General features: G+C 45.7%; 1 protein-coding gene across 2 annotated transcripts in view; it reads right to left on the bottom strand.

The window, feature by feature from the left end:
• Positions 1 to 18,601, bottom strand: part of LOC144144520 (ubiquitin carboxyl-terminal hydrolase 48-like) — a 98,528-nt gene that overhangs the window by 66,887 nt on the left and 13,040 nt on the right. For both annotated transcript variants that reach the window (XM_077676004.1, XM_077676005.1), the window contains exons 11-12: positions 9,599 to 9,691; positions 4,036 to 4,148 (exon numbers count right to left, since the gene is read on the bottom strand). In XM_077676004.1, the coding sequence (XP_077532130.1) occupies positions 4,036 to 4,148; positions 9,599 to 9,691 (206 nt within the window). The remainder of the gene's footprint in view (positions 1 to 4,035; positions 4,149 to 9,598; positions 9,692 to 18,601) is intronic.

Raw genomic sequence — 18,601 nt, forward strand, 5'->3', positions numbered from 1 at the left:
TGTTAATTAGTGTTTTTTGCAAGACACTTGAACATATAATATACACAGCCCTAATCAACCACAAAAAAAAAAAAAAAAAAAAACATTTCTTTGTAGATTACCAACACAGGTTTAGGTCCGACCAATCATGTACCACTCAACTAATTTAATTCTTGCACGATCTATTTGTGTACAAACAGACTGTGTACTGCCAGATTCTCAGAAAACTTTTGACAAAGGTTTCTCACAAACTCCTCTTATACAAGCTTTCTTATCTTGGTTTACCAGGCAATATTCTGTGCTGGCTTCAGAATTATCTAACCGGCTGGTCTCAAAAGGTTTTAATTAATGGTGTTTCATCAACAAATGTTCCCGTTTCATCCGGTGTACCCCAAGGGTCGGTCCTCGGACCACTTTTATTTTTGATATACCCTCCTCAGACCTGGTGGAATGTGTGGCCACACAGGGGCGAGAAAAGCACATTTTTGGAATGTCTGCAGATAGTTTATTGCACAATAAAAAAATTGCACTTCTAGATAAAGCGGATGTTGCGCATCAGGATGTGCATTATAATGCACACTGGGTCTTAAAACATACTATTTGTACAACACTCATGTGCAAAAGAATTCAGCTGCTGCTCCTTACAAACAGACCTCTTATTTCGAGTGGAACTGCTTGTAGCAGTTTCGCATTGCTGTTACGCACAGGAAAATGTTGCACGTTGTGCACACGATCAGCTTCTTTATCAGTGAGTCCTAGGAGAAATAAACGCTAAATTTCACACCCAAGAGCAAGGAACACATGAGAGTGTAAAGCGGATAGGCATGCAAAAACATAAATTGAGACCGAGAGTGCATTATAATGCACACTGCAAGAAAACAGCTTGCGCGAACAAAAATGTAGGCATTTAAAGTTACAGTTCGTGCGGCAATTACTCCTAAACACTTTGCGAGTAGATTAAAACAATAATTAAAAAGTATTACCCGACAAGTATAGCGTAAGTTGCAACTAACTTGGACGCCTCGAGTAGAATGTTGATGTCGAGAAAGACGCCATGTTTCTAAGCTCAGAACGGCGCTCCCACTGCGGTGCGCTTCCTGAATTCGTGGGCAGATGGCAGCACATGATAGAGGATGTGGTCGCGCGCGCGGTCTTTGCTGCAGCAGTGGCGCGAAATTTAAAACAGAGGTTGAAGCAAATGTGCATTTTAATGCACGCGAGGTCTGAAGAGGATATATCAATGATATCGGTGCTCGCGTAATTTCAAGTATAAGGCTATACGCAGACGATTGTGTTTTGTACAGAGAGATCCGAGACGATTCTGCATCTGCCTTTGGTGCAGCCAGTGGCTCATGTCCCTAAACGCATCTAAATGCAACCACATTCAATTTTCCCAGAAACGCAAGCCATTCCAAACACAATACAATCTTAATAACGAAGGTATCCCTCAGGTAACCCACGCTAAATATTTAGGAGTCACATTTTCTTGCGACCTATGGAACCAATGTATAGAATCTATAACAATGAAGGCAGCCCGCACTCTTCCCATCACTAAGAGAAATTTTAAGCAGGCTCCGCAAGATGTAAGGGAACTCTTATATAGCACAAATATCTGTCTGATTCTGGAATACGGTTGCACGGTATGGGATCCCTTCACGCAGAATCTCATAGGTAGTCTCGAGGCCATACAGAACCGCGCTGCTCGTTTTGCTAGGAAGAGCTACAGATTTCCAAGTAGCATTACTCGGATAAAAGATTCCCTTGGCTGGCCTACGCTTGCATCACGTCGCGCTTTTTTTCGTATGGCTTTTCTGAGAGAGGTATACTTTCACAAAACACCACTCAACAAAAATGCTTATCTGCTGCCACCCACATGTTTCGCACCGTCTCGACCACGTGCTTAAGATTAAAGAAATCCCCGCTCGTACAACTGCGTTTATGAATATATCTTTTCCCCGCACATTAAAATCCTGGAATGAGCTTCCCCGGGAAATCATCCAAGGTGCAGGTGACAACGAATTCCTTGTACATTTGCGCAATTATCTTCAAAGCTAAATTTCTACACTATTCTTCCTAGTGCGCATGTCTGCGTAATGCATACTTGTTTTCGTTTGTGCGCGAGTTTATACACATGTTTCTGCATACAAGTCTTACTTGCAGTGCTGCATATTTTTTGTATATTATGCATATTTTGTATGTTTGTAAATGTATGTTTTTCTCTGTTTATTTCCCTGTTTCTTTCTTGTAATTCTTTATTCCTTTATTTTTGTTGGCACATTTCGTGTGTGAAAATGTTTTTACCCCCCTACTGCAATGCCCTCTGGGCGAAATGTGGGTATGTGAATAAATAAATAAATAAGTAAATGTAGCTTTCTTTTCGCTCAACACGAGCATACCAAGTTAGCTGAAATCAGTTCATGGGAAAGTTATGAAATCCTCTGTACACAAATGGCACTTGGCAGAAAAACTGAACGAAAGCAAAGCCAAAACGTTGTTTCAACTTTTACGCTGTTGGCAGCGCGCTGGCTCTCTTCGGAGACCAAGGCTGAGGTGCCGATCGTGCACTGCACCTGTAAACGCTTATTTTGTTATGTTACTGCTTCATTCGTTGCAGTCAAATTGGCTCCAGGGCGATCTGCATCGTGCAAAATGAGTTGCAACTTTGGGGCTGGTAATGATACGCGCCACACTGTTCTGGGATGTGCATGCGCTTGGCTAGGTGGGATAACCACGTTTTCGATTTAATGTACTCGCATATCACGTCATCCCCGCACGTTGTGCAGAGTGCGAACATTTATCATTCTCAAATCGCTCATCTGTATTGTAACTTGCAGACGAGGAAGCGCACGCCGGGATGCGGGCCGACCCGCCGCGGCATTGTTGATAACAGAATAAGCACACTTCTTTTGCGGCGTCGGCGAGCGGCATCCTCCACTTTATCATTTCTTTTCTTTTTATGTGCTGCTGATCTAAGGATTGACGCACCTTAGCGCATCCTCAGGCGTAATCATATCGCTGACACTGTCGTCTCGGCAGCCAGCAGGTGTGCTAAGCCTACCTCCGTCTCGGCGCCGTTCTCGTGATAAATCGTCGTCAGACCCGCAGAAAAGCGTCGTCCGGGCGCTTTTAATACTGCTCGTTCTTCCTTTCAGTTATCGACTGACATATTTTACTTCGTTTTTACGCTGTGCAGGGCTTTTGCCGGTAGTTGCGTAGACGAGTACATGCGCCATTGCACTGTGATGAGTGTGCCGAGCAGACGACCCACGGCGCCCACCCAATGAGATTGTGCCCTATGGTCACGTGCAGTCAGTAGCCAATTTCGCGGTGCGTTCCATCTCTTTTCTAATCCAGTTTTACTCGCAACCAACGAACGAAACGAAGCGGTTCTGGCGGGAATTCAAAACGAAAAGACGCACTCCTGAATGAGACCAAGATGGACGCCATAGCACCTGCAGAACCCGAGCGGCGAGTCGTCGAAAAAATGCAATTTGCGCGTCGAATCTTGGCCGATTTTAGCAGTCGTCGGTGCTATAAATTGACGTCATGGCCTAACTACGTACTCTTGGGTCTGGATATTTGGCTGACCGGGAGAAAAATAGCTCTACTTCCCGAAAATGGCGATTTTGAAAAATCTAATTTTTGGCCAAATTTCAAGATTCTAAGACCCACGTCTCCCCTTAACACGTCGAAGCTACCCCTGGGCAATGAGGCGCGCCGTAGCGGAGGGCTCCGGATTAATTTTGACCACCTGGGTATCTTTAACGTCCCCCGAAATCTCAACACACGGGCGTTTTGACTTTACACTTCCACCAGAAAAGCAGCCACCACCACCGGAATGGAACCCGCGTCCTTGGGCTCTGCAGCACAACGCCTTGGCCACTGGGCCACTGCAGCGGATTTGAGGGCAACTCTGAAACAGCCTTCCATCCTATTATGCGACAAAGGTGCAGGGGCATTTCTCGCGGCAGAACAAATCGAGCAATCAAACAGGCGAGACAAGAGCTGAACTGAGTGGCAGGAGGCTGCGGTGCAACAGAGCAGCCAGGCACGTACCCGTAGGGCCTCCATCTCTGACACCCACTGCTCGAAAACCGCACTGTCCGCATCCAGGGCGGCCCGGAGGTGCTCAGGAAGTGTCCAGAATGGGTCCTGATCCGAGGGGAACGCTGCAAGGTCCACAACACAAATCACTCCTTTCACTTTATGCACCGGGAATCTCACCATGCACACACAAAAAAACAAAATCAGCAGCATAGAAGCAAACACTGCTCCCACTGCGAAATTCCATTCCCTAGTGGGCACAAGCCCGGCACATCCTGTGTACAACCAGTGCCATCTACTGCTACTCTTGGAACACTCTTATGCAGTTGCTGAAAGAGCCCCACGATTCTGTCTCAGTAGGCAGGGGTACAATCGTGGGTTTTGGAACGAACACCCTTGCTTGAGCACAGGCAATGGCAATCATTTTTCAAACACCTGTGTTTTTTTTTTATTGCTAACGTTCTCCTACCTCAATTCTGCACATTCTTTTCGTAAATAAAAATGGTTTGGTATATTTTAGGTCCCTTTGGAGGCTGGGCATGCCATATCATCACGTTTATCATTTTGCATGACCGCAATTAAAAACTGACCCCGACCATGAAAGTTTGTAAAAACAAAGATGTCTCAGCTCCCGTATGGAGCCAAAACATCCTTTTTTTTTAAATTTCATGGTCGGAGTCAGTTTTTAATTGTTGTCACATGCTTTCTTGACCAGATGGACTTCCATACAACTGTTTATTTGCACCAATGGAAGTGCAGGACGTACTTATTTTGGAATGAAATATCACTGCTCCCATTATAACTTTGGCCATAGCCCATTTATCCCATTTATTTCCTGTCCTCTAATGTACACACTAAAAAAAACTTAAAAAAAAATTCGAGGACAAAACCCGCACCAACAAAGCTATCGCAGGTCCAATTCAAAATAAATAAAATAGGCACTAGGCCAAAAATACTTTTAGAAAAAAGCCGATTCGATGTAAAATAGTTACATCGAATCGGCTTTTTTCTAAAAGTATTTTTGGCCTAGTGCCATAGCCCTTTGGCCATAGCCCTTTACATTTCATCTACACGATGACATCATATGACAGCTGCGAAGTCCACAAGGATACTGAACAACAACCACACTGAGATTGGAAGGCCTTGTCGCAAGTCTGCCCTCATTATTCGAGGTCCTCTTCCCATGACAATTGACCCTTCCTGAGAAAGTAGTCGAGAGCCTAAAACATGAAGATGAGACAGCTGAGTGAGCATGCTAGCTGGCACGATGAAATTCCTAGCGTGAAGAATGTAGCAATTCTTGGCCAATCTCCCACAAAGGTGCGAGCCATGAGCTGGTGAGAGGCAGTTGTAACAGCGGAGCTGTTGTACAAGCCGTAAGTTCACCGTTTCAGGAAAAAATAGCAAGAAAAGGAAGAGTGCTCGTGAGCACATGCCTCGTGGCAACCGCCAAGCGCCCTTGGCATTCGCAGTGGCTTCAGCAAAAAAAGGGGCAAAAACCCAGAGGAGCGAGAAAATGGTTGAGTGCTCGTGAGCATGCACCTCGCGACGCATGCTCACACACACACACACACACAAAAAAAATGCACACGCAAAAAAAAAAGAGAAAGAAAGAAACAAATATTAGCGTTAATGCTAACGATAAAAAGACAACCTGCTTGGGAGAGATCACCACACGGCCACTGCATTCTCTTGAAGCTATCATGGATAATTGGAGGCACGGCTACGAGTGTACCAATCCTCCCAAGACGACTTGCAGATCCTGCCACCGCTACCTCGAGTCCATGACGAAGAGGTGGTGGAAGTATACAATGCTGAGGATGACTTTGCATCCACCACTCACCGCAAAAAAGATGACAACCACCTCAATGCACACGATGACGATTACGTGCATCGCAACTATGCAAATAAACAATGATACTGAAACTTGACTATGTGCCCGCCAATGCTCGCCTGCAACCGCTTCGTCATTCGAGTCTTGCACATCAGCGCAAGCTTTCCTGAATTTTTTTTCTTTCCTTTTTTTTTTTTCATACCAGGTAATCCGCCAGATTCATCCAGCAAACAATTGGCCAAGGTAAATTCTTCCCCGATTTATCCGACGGCATGCATGCACGTGTGCGTGCAAAAGCGCACGTGTTTCTACCTCCATGCAAGCATTGCCAAATGTTTTTTTTCAATACTACGGTGCATGAGCTGGGCAAGCACAAACTTCTAAGGCAGAAGTCTTAACCACTCAGCCACAAGTACAAGCCAATAACAACTTGAAAATGGGTGTTTTGTATTTAAGCTTCACTGACCTGTTTTAAAGGAGCCATGAAGAGAAAACACAAGTTTGGTTCATTCGAAAGGTTGCCTCGTTAGAACCATAACGACACCCCTTATAACGCAAACTTCGCTCAAATAAGCTACATAATTAGGAAAAAAGGAAATGACCATGCGACCCACCAGCTCATTTTCCGCAACAGAACCTATGATGTCACTCGAGAATGCTCTGCGATTGGCGGAGGCCGGCAAAAGCAAACGCATGTTAGGCAGGGCTTACAGTTTGCATAGCGAGCTATATGCCTGTTAAACATACTGCACATTCCTTTTATGACACTAATAACGGTGGAGTAAACGGTTTAAGTTCCGAATAAACACGCAAGCGTGTGCGCCAATGCGTACGAAACTACCGCCAGCCGAACTCGACATCTCGCCGTCGCCACCAGAGTTACTGGTCGCCACCGTCGCGCAGACGAATATTCGGGTTCGAGGCTCTTCGGGGCCAACGAACCGTCCCAGCACGCACAGCCGCGACCTTGCTTGGTATCATAATCCCTTCACAGGAGGTTTGCCGTCATATCGCCAACCAGCAAAGGTAAAAATAGAAACGAGGGGAGCAAGGAACAGCAAGCAGCGACGAGATAGTGACAGTCGTCGCAGTTTCGGAATGGTGTTGGCTTGCTGCTATTGTTAGGAGCTCGCTTCCAGTTTACAACCACTGAAAACTTCAGTTTGTTCGAGTACTTTACAATGAACTTTCGTTGCTACGTTTTGAAATGCCCATGTAGTACGGGCAAATCGTCGAGGGAGTGCGATATCCCCGCCGGTGAAGAGATCTCCTTTCATGTGCTGCCAAACGAAGAACCGCAGCGAAGCAAGTGGCTACGTTTTGTGAACTTTGCAAACGGAGAAGAAAGGGAGCTAAAAAAAGTACGAGTGTGCTCGCTTAATTTCCGACGAAGTGATTACGGCAGGGACGCTTACGTTAGCTCACTCCTGGGACATGCTGGCGCTCGTCGCCGACTTCGTCAAATCGCCGTAAGCGCTCTGACCTTGGGGGAAAAAATGCCGTACACAGCGCGCATTGACGCTCGTATCTTTCTAGTCGGAGCAGAGAGCTCGCGCGAACGGCTTTCCATACACGACACCGGCCAACTGGCATAAGCGATACTGCTACTGAAATTGAACTATTATTAACCGTAATAAAAATACGGCACATACGTACCAGCCTGTATTCGTCCATCGCGACGGGGCTGACGAGGCAGCGGTGCCGACGGCAGGGCGTTCGTCTGTTGTGGCTATTGCGGAATGGTCGCTTTCCCGTCCACCGCGTATCCAACAACTCCTGCCGCTCGTGCACTTAGAAGCATTGAGCGTTCAAGTGGTGTGAGGTTGTTAAATGCAAGCCCTAGCTCCACGGCGAGAGTTTTGTTCTCCGGATCAGGCGATTCCATGATTAGGGCTGCGGGTGCACTAGGTTTTACTAGTAATTTTAAAATGGCCGCCGTCTCGGTTTTGGCACGAGTTGCCCGCGTGTGGGTGCTATATGGAGTCAACATACTAAGTATCTGTTTCATGGACCGGCTCGTATGACGCCATTGTTCACGTCACCAAATGTGCAATTTTAGCGGGAGATTTAAAATTTTGGCTTAAATTGCCTCATTTCTCAGTGAATAAAGCATCATTTGCTTCCGGGAAAGCGCTTGGGGTACTATGAAACACCTAATCTTTCGAATAAAACAAACTTTTGTTTTCTCTTCATGGCTCCTTTAGGCCCCAAAGGGAGCAGGGAAAAATCACCGTGGCTTTTGTCAAATTAGTAGCAGGGAGTTCCTTCTTCACAGCATGTGGAGCTCTTAGTCTTTATGCCATTACTTTTTTACTTGAAATATGTTATCAAATGATTTTCTGTGATGTTTTATGCATGTATGTGTTGTAGGTTGTTATCTGTGTAGAAAAGAGCACCTTCTTCTACAACTAGTCTATATACAGAAAATTTTTTTACTGGTTCATTAATGTTATCACCGGATACTCAGAAATAAAGAATTTTTGGATGGAACAACTTAACCCTTTGAGGGTTTTTGCTGTATGTGTACTGTGGCGGTTTTCCGTCCCGCAAGGTCTTTGCCATACGGGTACGATTTCGACCATCCGTTTGAAATTTCACGCCATATTAACGATGCATGCTCCCTGTAAGGTGCTGCCACCTCCTGGGACTTACAAGAAGTGTTTGAAATTTGATTGTGCTGCCTTCTTGTGGTGAAAAACAGAACTCTCTGGCTTCAGCGCGTAACGGCGTCTGTACGTGTCAACGCGTTTCGTGGTTTCAGTTTCGTCACGTGATTGCATCAGAGGCGCGCGAAACTTGATCGGCACTCGCTATCAGGGGCGGTAAAAGTTGATTTCAATCTATATTGGCGCTGCTCTTATCTTGTTTATTACCCATGCTCACTAGGTATCCTGGCCTTCCTTGCTTGGAACTGAAGTAACCTACTCGGAGACTCCGTTGCGGATGCGGCGGAAGTTGATTTCTATCTATATTGGTGCTGCTATTAGCTTGTTTATCACCGGGGCGCACCAGTTATTCTCGCTCTCCTCGTTTACTGAGTTGCCTTCGAGTTCTTCAGATGCACGGCAAAGCGGCGATATGGCCCAACAAACTGCCCGTTCTGATGACACCGACCGCGATGACTCTTCTGACTCTGAGTTAGCTCCTTTTATCGAGTCTGAATCGGAAGACAGTCGTTCTTCAGAAGAAGACAGCTCATTTTCGGACACGCACTTTATGCGTGCAGACTGTGATAAGGCACTGTGCGTAGACCCGTGTTTCAAGGAATACCACACTCTGAAATACTATTGAACATTTTTCAGTTCTAAGTGATGCTGACCCCAAAATACTGCTCCTGATAATTTTTACCATTTAATCTAGACTTTAGACATTTTGTACATTCCAAATCCGCAATAAACTAATTTGACCCCCAGGAAAAGTTCTTTTAAAAAAAATTCGACCCTCAAAGGGTTAAACTGTTCAGCTTTGTTCTTCAGACACCTGACAACTATTCAAATTCACTTGAAAAGTATTCAACCCCAAGGACTATTTGCTTCGAGTTTGCTTCAAACTAAAATATTACTATCTGCACAAGCCTAGTTTCCAACTATTTAGTGCATAGTGCACAGGCCTGTGTAACACGGTGCTTGTGATATCGGCCACAATTCACCTAGTCAACTGAAGGGACTCCACCATTACAGAAATGATAAGCTGCAGTACAACCCACTTCTTTTTTTTCTTTCATGGTAGTTCAACACTCACACTTTGTGTGGCCCTGCCTCTGGTACACCAGCATGTATGCCCCTGTGGAGTCGTGGGTGCCCTTGGCCAGCCGCTTGGGCTCACTGGAGTCATCTGCGTGGGCGAACACCGTCCACTTGGTCAGCGAAGACACACACATTTCAGGTAAAGGCAACTACATAAGCACTCGTACAGGCCACTTGTACAACCAAGAGAGCCCTGGAAAATCAAAAGGTTCAATTAACAGAGTTGCTGAATTCACCATCAAAAATCGTCATCTAATCTGTCCACTTGTGATAAGGGACGTGTGTATTACAATGCCATTTGTCTGCAAAAATTCCAAATTTGAACTAGAATATGCATATTCGGGGGACGAATTGCAAAGCATGCTTTCCGCACTGAACAAACAGAGTAGAACTGTGGGCCTGAAAATTAATTGCAGAAAACCAAAGCAATGATCAATACCCTCAAGACAGCACAGCGGTTTGAGATAGGTGGCGAGGCAGTGGAAGTGGTAAGCGAATATATCTACTTAGGCCAAGTTGTGACCCCCGATCCCAACTATGAGGCAGAGGTAATTAGAAGGATAAGAATGGGGTGGAGTGCATAGACATTCTCAGATAATGAATAGCAGCCTACCATTGTCCCTGAAGAAGAAAGTGTATGACAGCTGCATCTTACCGGTACTCCACTACGGGGCAGAAACTTGGAGGCTCACTAAGAGGGTTCAATTTCAATTGAGAACGACTCAGCGGGCAATGGAGCGGAAGATGATAGGTGTAATATTAAAGGACAAGAAGAGAGCGGAGTGGGTCAGGGAACAAACGCGTGTTAAGGACATATTAGCAGAAATTAAGAAGAAGAAATGGACGTGGGCAGGGCATGTAATGCGAAGGCTAGATAACCGTCGGTCATTAAGGGTAACAGAGTGGAACCCTAGAAAAGGCAAGCGTTGCAGGGGGCGGCAGAAAGTTAGATGGGCGGATGAGATCAAGAAGTTTGCGGGGATAAATTGGTCGCAGTTAGCACAGAACCGGGGTAATTGGAGATTAATGGGAGAGGCCTTTGCCCTGCAGCGGGCGTAGATAGGCTGGTGATGATGAAGATGATGATGATGCATATAGCAGTGCAGTGAAAGTCTCAGAACAATTTCATCGTCATAACCCTTCGATTAACAAGTAAAGGGTTGCTTTCATTACTGAGAAAAAAATTAAGCAATCTTATTCATATGCCAAATGTTGCAATGCTTTGTAAGCTAGTTCAAATTCGAGTTGATAAATGGCAGCATGCTCCGCACGCCCCTCTTCACACAGGGAGCAAAGCAGGGGGCAGGTTTTTATAGATGGGACCTGTGGGCAGTTCCACAACTACTAAAACAGAACAACTGCACGCAATTCATCATTTATCCCCAGCCCATAGCACACACCATGCACTTCTCTTTAAGCATAAAACTGAGACTAGAACAGGGGTGAGACAGCTGAGTCAGATTTGGGAGCAGTTTTTGGAGCAGCAAAATCTTGGTTTTGGAGCAGAAGAACCTCGATTTGGAGCAGATGATCGACATTTATAATACCACCTTAGAGCCTTAAAAATCAAATTTTTTGGCAACTCGGGGGGAAAAGTGCACTTTTCAATCGGTTCTGAACGTACCGTATTTATTCGAATCTAAGCCGATAGTTTTTTTGAAATACTGATATATCAAACTCCAGGGTCGGCTTGGATTCGAGGATTTTGAAATACGCGCCAATTTCCAAGTGAAGTGGCACGCAGCTAGCGCCACCCAGAAAAGAAAGTACTGTAGCCATTACTAGACGAGCCAGTAGCCACTTAAGGGCCATAGGCCGCCATTTTGAATTGTGCGGACAGTGGCTTGCGTTAGAGTGAACTAGAATACTTGGGTAGTGGAAAAAGCGGCCGCCGCCGAGTGAGGCACTTCGTGTCAACCCCGAGCGGTGGCGCTCGCGTGCCCCGCCCGAGCGCTTTCTCGCCTCGGGTTGCGGCGGGTAGGCGTGCGTTGGGGCAGTCTCCGAGGGGCTACAGTTATTTTTTCGTGTAAAAACCGTTGATAATGCTATTAATGTACCAGGGTTTTTATGGGAAAGGTAGCTACGTCGTGTATTTACCGTTTGCTCATTTCTTCATTTGGCCAACCGAGCAGACCGCGCCGTGCTTTAGCGATCGAGCTCGCTATCATGCCGATATTTTTTCCTTCGTTGTTTGATGATTTTGCTATCGTATTGTGTCAACTGAGTAAAGAGTGGCGTGCTTTAGGCTGGCCAGCATACGTCACTTCTGCTTTTTTTTCTTTATTTTCTTGCTGATTTTTCGATCAAGATCTGCATACCGAGCAAACTGCGTCGTGCGTGCGCAAATGTTTCCCGTTTTCTTTTTTCAAATTTGACCCATGCAGCACACCTGACAGATGTCTTAAAACTTTAGTCAAGTCAACGAAAAGCGCGCAAATACAGGATTCGCAACCGTAATTTTCAGAAAAGCACCAAGTCACACGGCATAATTTTATTGCGCGATCATTTTAAAACTGCGCACTTTTCAGCGCAGTGAACACCTACAAACATAACATAATACATTATTTACATTTAATTATTTACATCTACATTAAAAACAAAAATAGCGAAGAGTATTTAAAGAAATGTGGTGCCTAGGCTCCTCCTGCAGTTTTACAAAGCAAGATCATGTAGCGGTTTAACTCCAAGTAGCGTGCACCCGCCCTCTTTTTAGCTCTTGAGCGGTTGATCGACTTTACAAAAAAGTGCAAACGGGTGGTTACATAAAAGGCTGTCACCTAGGCTGCATTTGGAGTGCTGATCACACCCAACAGCACACCGCTGTTTTTGTTTGATGATCGCCAACACATCTATGACACTATCGTGGTGCAGCTCGTGCACGTGCTGAAGCAGCTTGTGAAAATATTCTCCAACTGCTCGATGAATCTGTAAAGGCGACCATGGGGGTAAAGCAAACATCCATTATCCCGAAGCCTTGTGTATTCAGCTGCACCTAGCCTCAAAACGGTGTCTTTTCCTGTGAGTAACAGTGCACATGTAGCATTCCTCACACTCTGTCTTGAGGACAGTTTTCTTGGCAACGTACCCGCAGTCATAGAAGATTATACCTCTTGTCGCTTTTTGCAATGATGCATGCAGCGTGGTCTGAACTTATATCGGACTGCTGCTGAATGTGAAGTTCCGCCACAGACAAGTGCGTGTGCGTGCGCGTGCGTGCGTGCCTGTGCGCGCGCGATGTGTGCGTCCGTGCGCGTGTGTGTATGTGCGCGCGCGCGCGTGTGTGTGTGTGTGTGTTCGCACGTACGTGCGTGCGTGCGCGTACGTGCGTGCCTGCGTGTGTGTGTGTGTATGTGTGCAAGTGTGCCTGCGCGCACACACACACGCACGCACGCACGCACACACACGCACACACACACACACACACACACACACACACACACACACATTTAAATAAGCCTGAGCCCGCCAGACTGTTTCTAAATATCAGCCCGCGTCCGACATATGAGCCCGAAAAAAATCGGCCTTTTCAATCTAGAGCGAATATATACACATATATATCGCATTTAATTTTCTTAAACTTGGACTGAGCTTTGTACAACACACACACATATATATATATATATATATATATATATATATATATATATATATATATATATATATATATATATATATATATATATATATATATATATATATATACATATATATATCCTAACATAGAAAATATTTTGTGAGTATAGTATCAGCGAGAGATATTTTTAACGGCGCCGCAGTGACCTCGCACTTTGATCTTTTTTGTTTTTCATTTAAGCTAAATGATCAATGCGGAAACATTTTAGCATCAACCATCACGAAGACACTGCATGCATGCGCTCGGGCAAGCACGTCCCAAAATATTTTTTGTTGAAGCCCGAGCCTGGCCCGGGCCCGAGCAAATGCGTGCTACCTGGCCCGGGCCCTTGCAGTGCACTAATTCACGCAACACACACGATACGTTTTAAAAACTTCACTCAAGTCAGCCAAAAGCATCAACATTCGCAACCGTCCGTAGTTCTAGGAAAAGCGCCACATGGCACACTTTATCGCGCGATCATTTTAAAAGTGCACAGTTCATTGGAACGCTGGTTACCATTAACATAAAATAATTACCGCTTTAGAAATGCACGAGTTCATGAAATGTGCTGCCCACGTCTTGCAGACGTAAGATAATTATCAACAGTTAGGAACTCAACAAATAAAAGCAGGGTAAAACAAATCGCAAATATAAAATATTTCTAGCAATCACATAAATTTATTCGGGGTGCAGTCCCACCCCACAATACCGCACAATCCTTTCAAACTGCATGAGCCATGGCCCTTCTGCAATTAGAGACCGTCGCAGGTCCCTGTCCGTATTACCAATAAAAGACAAAATCAAGAACACTCAAGGATCAGTGCAGTGTCTGCAAGGCTCCTCTTGTAATTACACACAAAAAAGACCATGTGCAGCGGTTAAAAAACGTCAAAACACAGCGTGAATCACCGAACAGCAGCATAGCGGCACGCCGATCAACGCGCGCGCCGCTTCGGGATCTCCTCGGGCGGTGCACACCAGCGCCACGCGCGGCGGTTAACACGTTTGGCTTCAAGCGCGCCGTGGGGAGCAGCCGCCGCTTTTTCCACTACCCAAATATTCTAGTTCACTCTACTTGCGTGCGGTGTGGCGTTTGGTTTTGACAGCGCAAAAAGAAGCGGTGCCATTATAGTGCCGCTTTTAAAAGAAAGGTTGTTTTAGCTGCGGAGTTGTCGTCGAACGTTCAAGCCGGGCGGGACTTCGGCGTGGATGAAAAAAATGTCCGTCGTTGGAGGACGCAACAGGAGAGGATATTTGCGTGCGCCGCAACGAGGTTGGCAATCACCGGACCACGAGAATGCCGTCACCATGAAATGGAGATGGCATTGGCTGACTTCGTTCAAACGCAGCGAGCAGCTGCCCTTCCAGTAGCGATGGAAGTGCTCCAGGCAAAAGCAAGGGAGCTTTTAAGGGAACGAGGCTTATGACGGGCACACTTCAAAGCCAGTCGGGGCTGGCTACAGAAATTCATGAAGCACTTCGGCTTTAGCCTCCGTCGTCGAACCTCAATCGTCCAGAAGTTGCCCGGTGATTTTGAAGAGAAACTGATTGAGTTCCAGCACCGCATCTTCATGTTCAATAAACGTGTTTTCTTTTTGTGAACGCTGACCTCGCCTTTTTGTTCGGCCTACATTCGAGGTAAGTTTTTTTTTTTTTCGCGCCTTCGGACTTTCGGGGGTCGGCTTAGAATCGGGGCCGGCCTAGATTCGAATAAATACGGTACATGATAACACTGAAACAGCTTTTCAATAAAGTTTTTTCTACCAGAGTATCACACTGCAAGAAGTGCACTACGTTTATACAAACCATTTTTCCAATTCTTAGCCTCTATGCATAGACAGCGTGGAGTTCCGTTGAAAATATCGAATTGTAAAACTAAGCAGTCGTAAGGCACTTTTATTATCATGTGAATACCGACATTATTAGTTTTGTAATCCCAGACTCGGCTTTAGGCACAAGTGTAAGCCACGGCAAAAGTTGCACAAAACGAGGTGACAGCCGTCTCACGCCACCAGCCCTCCCACTTAATCCCCAAGGTGCATGTTCACTACGATCGTAATTTGAGTAACGTTGGTAAGTTTAGCCACGTACCTCCCTTTTGGCACTAAATTACAGATAGAAGAACCATTATTGCAAGCATGCAATAATAGCCAGTCCCGCTATCGGACACTGCTCGAACATTTTGCAGCGATGTAGCCTGCGCCACCGCTTCTGCAGTGTCGATCGTTTCATTCCCGACGCTCGCAAGCTCGCTGTCAAAGGCAGCAATAACTCGGCGTTTTATAACACCGCAATGAGTCCGAAATTTCTCTTCAAGCGTGCACCACCCCTCACACTCAAGGCCGAAACATGGCAAATTCGCGGGCACCATGTTGTTTTTCATGAACTCCCGTCTTTCGAGTCACACAACTCCCCGCAACAGAACCAACAAGTAAATGAAAACCCAGCCACTCCCATAAGCAAAACCACAGTAGAAGTCGGCAAAGAGCACTCTGCCTGAACCATGAGCAACTGCTTCGCCCGGCAGCCATGTTTTGAAATCTTCACCGCATCAAGATGGCGGTGCCCAGTAATGTCGTTCCGAAGATACGGTGCTCCGAAAATTTACGTTTTTTCATCAACTTGCACAAGTAGTTTGCTGCTCAGTACAGATCAGTATTTTTTTCTACAGGACCTTGCAATGGTTTTCGATGGGAAAACTTTAAAAACTCGCATCATATAACATTTGCAACCCAATCGACATTGCGTCTTTCGAAAACAGTATCTCGGGAACAATTTTGTGCGGGTTTTTTGTTGAATGATCAATCAATTAAACCTTTACAAACAGCATCACCTTGGAGATGCTGGAAAAGTATGCCATTGGGAAGCATTTTTCCCCACTGAAACTGATGGGAGTGTTAAAATCCTTGGCTCTCAGACCATTTTGGAGCAGTTTGGCGCAATTTTCGAAATTTTCAAGCTTTTGGAGCAGCCTGGTGCAGGAAAATGGATTTGTATCAATACTGCGCAATATGCGCAGCTGTCTCAACCCTGCTATACTCGGTTACAACTCAAGAACGGCACCACCTCATGTAGTGTATCACTCCACCAAAGAGCCGGACCCGTGACGTCAGTGCGTGCGCGTTTTGAAAGGGGTTTGCTATGAATGCGTGATATCGTCTGCCTTGTCTCACGCAGTTTGGTTGTCATCACTGGAGTCATTTATAAGCATATTAAGTCCAAAAAATCACGGGAACAGCTCACGCCATGTTCAAAATATTCCCAGTAACGCCCTACTTGCGCCGCGCGGAGAAACATCCGGCTACGGTGATAAGGCACAGCGGCAACTTCCGGTGCCGTTCTTAAAGGGGTCGTGAAGAGAAAATGCATTTGTCTTTGATTAATTTTGTCTGCTTGAACGACCTTTTAAGAACATAAATCCCAAATATTTTCACAATTCATTGCTTCTGGAATTTAGGAGGCGCCGTTGAAATTCTCGTTTTGAGGCGCATCGCAAGCGACTATGCGCGCACGGGCGGTCGGCAGCGCAACTAGAATGACGTCATGTGAAGTACATTCCAGAGTTCAACGCAGTTCAATGTTCTTTGTGTATAATATTCTACAAATCTGCAAACCCAATATTTTAAAAATAATGCCTCCTTTATTCGTTGCCAAAAAAACAGTTTTCTATCCACGTGAGCGGTGTCGTGACCGCTTCAGTTGTCTGGCAACCATTGCAGCAGAACTCAGACCTACTGGGTGTTTGTACAGTTTGTAGCCAGTTTACCTGCCGAATTTCACATTCTTTTGCCGAATTCTCATCGGAATTTTATCTTTTTGTATGAAATGGCCCAAGACCGCTCAAGGAAAAAAAAAAAAAAGTGCCCCGTGTGCGATTCGAACTTGCGGCCTCCGGGCCAGCCCAACGTTACGGCCAGCCTAGTCGGACACTTTATCCACTACACTATCGCCGTGGGAAGCGCGCGCGCCGAAAAACTGCTGCATAAAAGCCTCTTCGCATTTGTAACCCAGAAGTCTGTCGTGTTTTCATAAATTCTAATCTACCCAGAGCTTTAACCGCCAACTTACTGTTGAGCGCTTCTGCAGTAAGCCAAAGCGGAGCGTATACATTCAACAAAACAGCGTTAACAGCATTGTTTATTGCAGGAAACAGGAAAGCAATCGTCGAACTGCGTGATGTTGGGACTCGGCGACTCGGCGCTGTATCGTTCTCGCTAGTTATTTTTGCGCTTGATGAGTGAATAATGAGTGGGTTTTAAGTTCCGACTACTCTAAGTTCCTTCGATAAACGTGTTTAGGTAATAAACTCTCATTTTAAGCGTTCGGTCATGTATCTCGTCAGATCAGAAGTTTCACGTTCGCGCAACTCACATTACAGGCTACGTGAGACAGACGTCGGCAAACTTGTGCAAGAATATCGGCTAGCAAAACGACAGTTTAGACTCGTGGAAAGCAGCGTAAACAGTTTACGAATGCCCAGTTTAGATTAAACGTGGTTACTTCTGCCTGCGCCACTCGCCGGTGTTGACTGAAAGTTCGACCATGTTGATCAGTCGTATCAGAGATCAGACGTCTCCCGTTCAGTTGCAGGGCGAGTTTCATCATGGCGCCGATGTTGTAGCTTTATCTGACCCTTTGCAAGCCCGCCCTATGCCGACATATTGTGCAGACGAGGGAGAACTGTGATTGGCTGCTTACTGACTTACTGAAACGTCACTTCACGAGTTGAGGAGGAAAGCCTCGGTGAAACCGTAACTGCATTTATTTACCTATTTCCCGATATCGGACGACGAAACGGGTATGCATTGTTTGTTTATCAAGGTTCCACGGTTATAAGCGCACACACAACACAGTTTTTTTGAAAATCTCTTCACGACCCCTTTAAGTTGTCACCGAGTATAGAAGTGTATTGAAAGGAGGAGAGGTGTGCCTGAGAGACTGATAAAAGGCAAGGTAGAAGCACCGAAAAAAGTGCACGCATTTCAAGCAATGCAGCTCGCGTGGGCCACGGCCGTGCGCGCCATGTGTGGCTTGGGCAGTGAGAGCAAGGTGGGCATTGCGGGCGAGAAGAGACGTGGTGCGCCGTCTGGCACTGCGCGCGTTGCAGGACGATCCGTGGCAGGAGTTTTGAACTGTTAAATACATTTGTTCCGTTGCACACCATCTCAAATCCGCATTGCGCTCTGTCATAAAATTTGGCCAAAATTTTATTTCCTTACGAAATTGGTTCATTATGTCCCAGAACAGGCAAATTTTACCTTATAAAAGCAAGGTTTTACATACATCGGTTTCTATGGGGACTTTCAAGGAGTATTACCATTTTCTCATTATATCCATTATTTTGTTACAGCTCGTCTCTTTACATAGGTTTAACTGTACGAA

Source organism: Haemaphysalis longicornis, unplaced genomic scaffold (assembly GCF_048455015.1).
Source record: "Haemaphysalis longicornis isolate Haplotype H1 unplaced genomic scaffold, Haemaphysalis longicornis Haplotype H1 scaffold_7, whole genome shotgun sequence".
NCBI classification, from domain to species: domain Eukaryota; kingdom Metazoa; phylum Arthropoda; class Arachnida; order Ixodida; family Ixodidae; genus Haemaphysalis; species Haemaphysalis longicornis.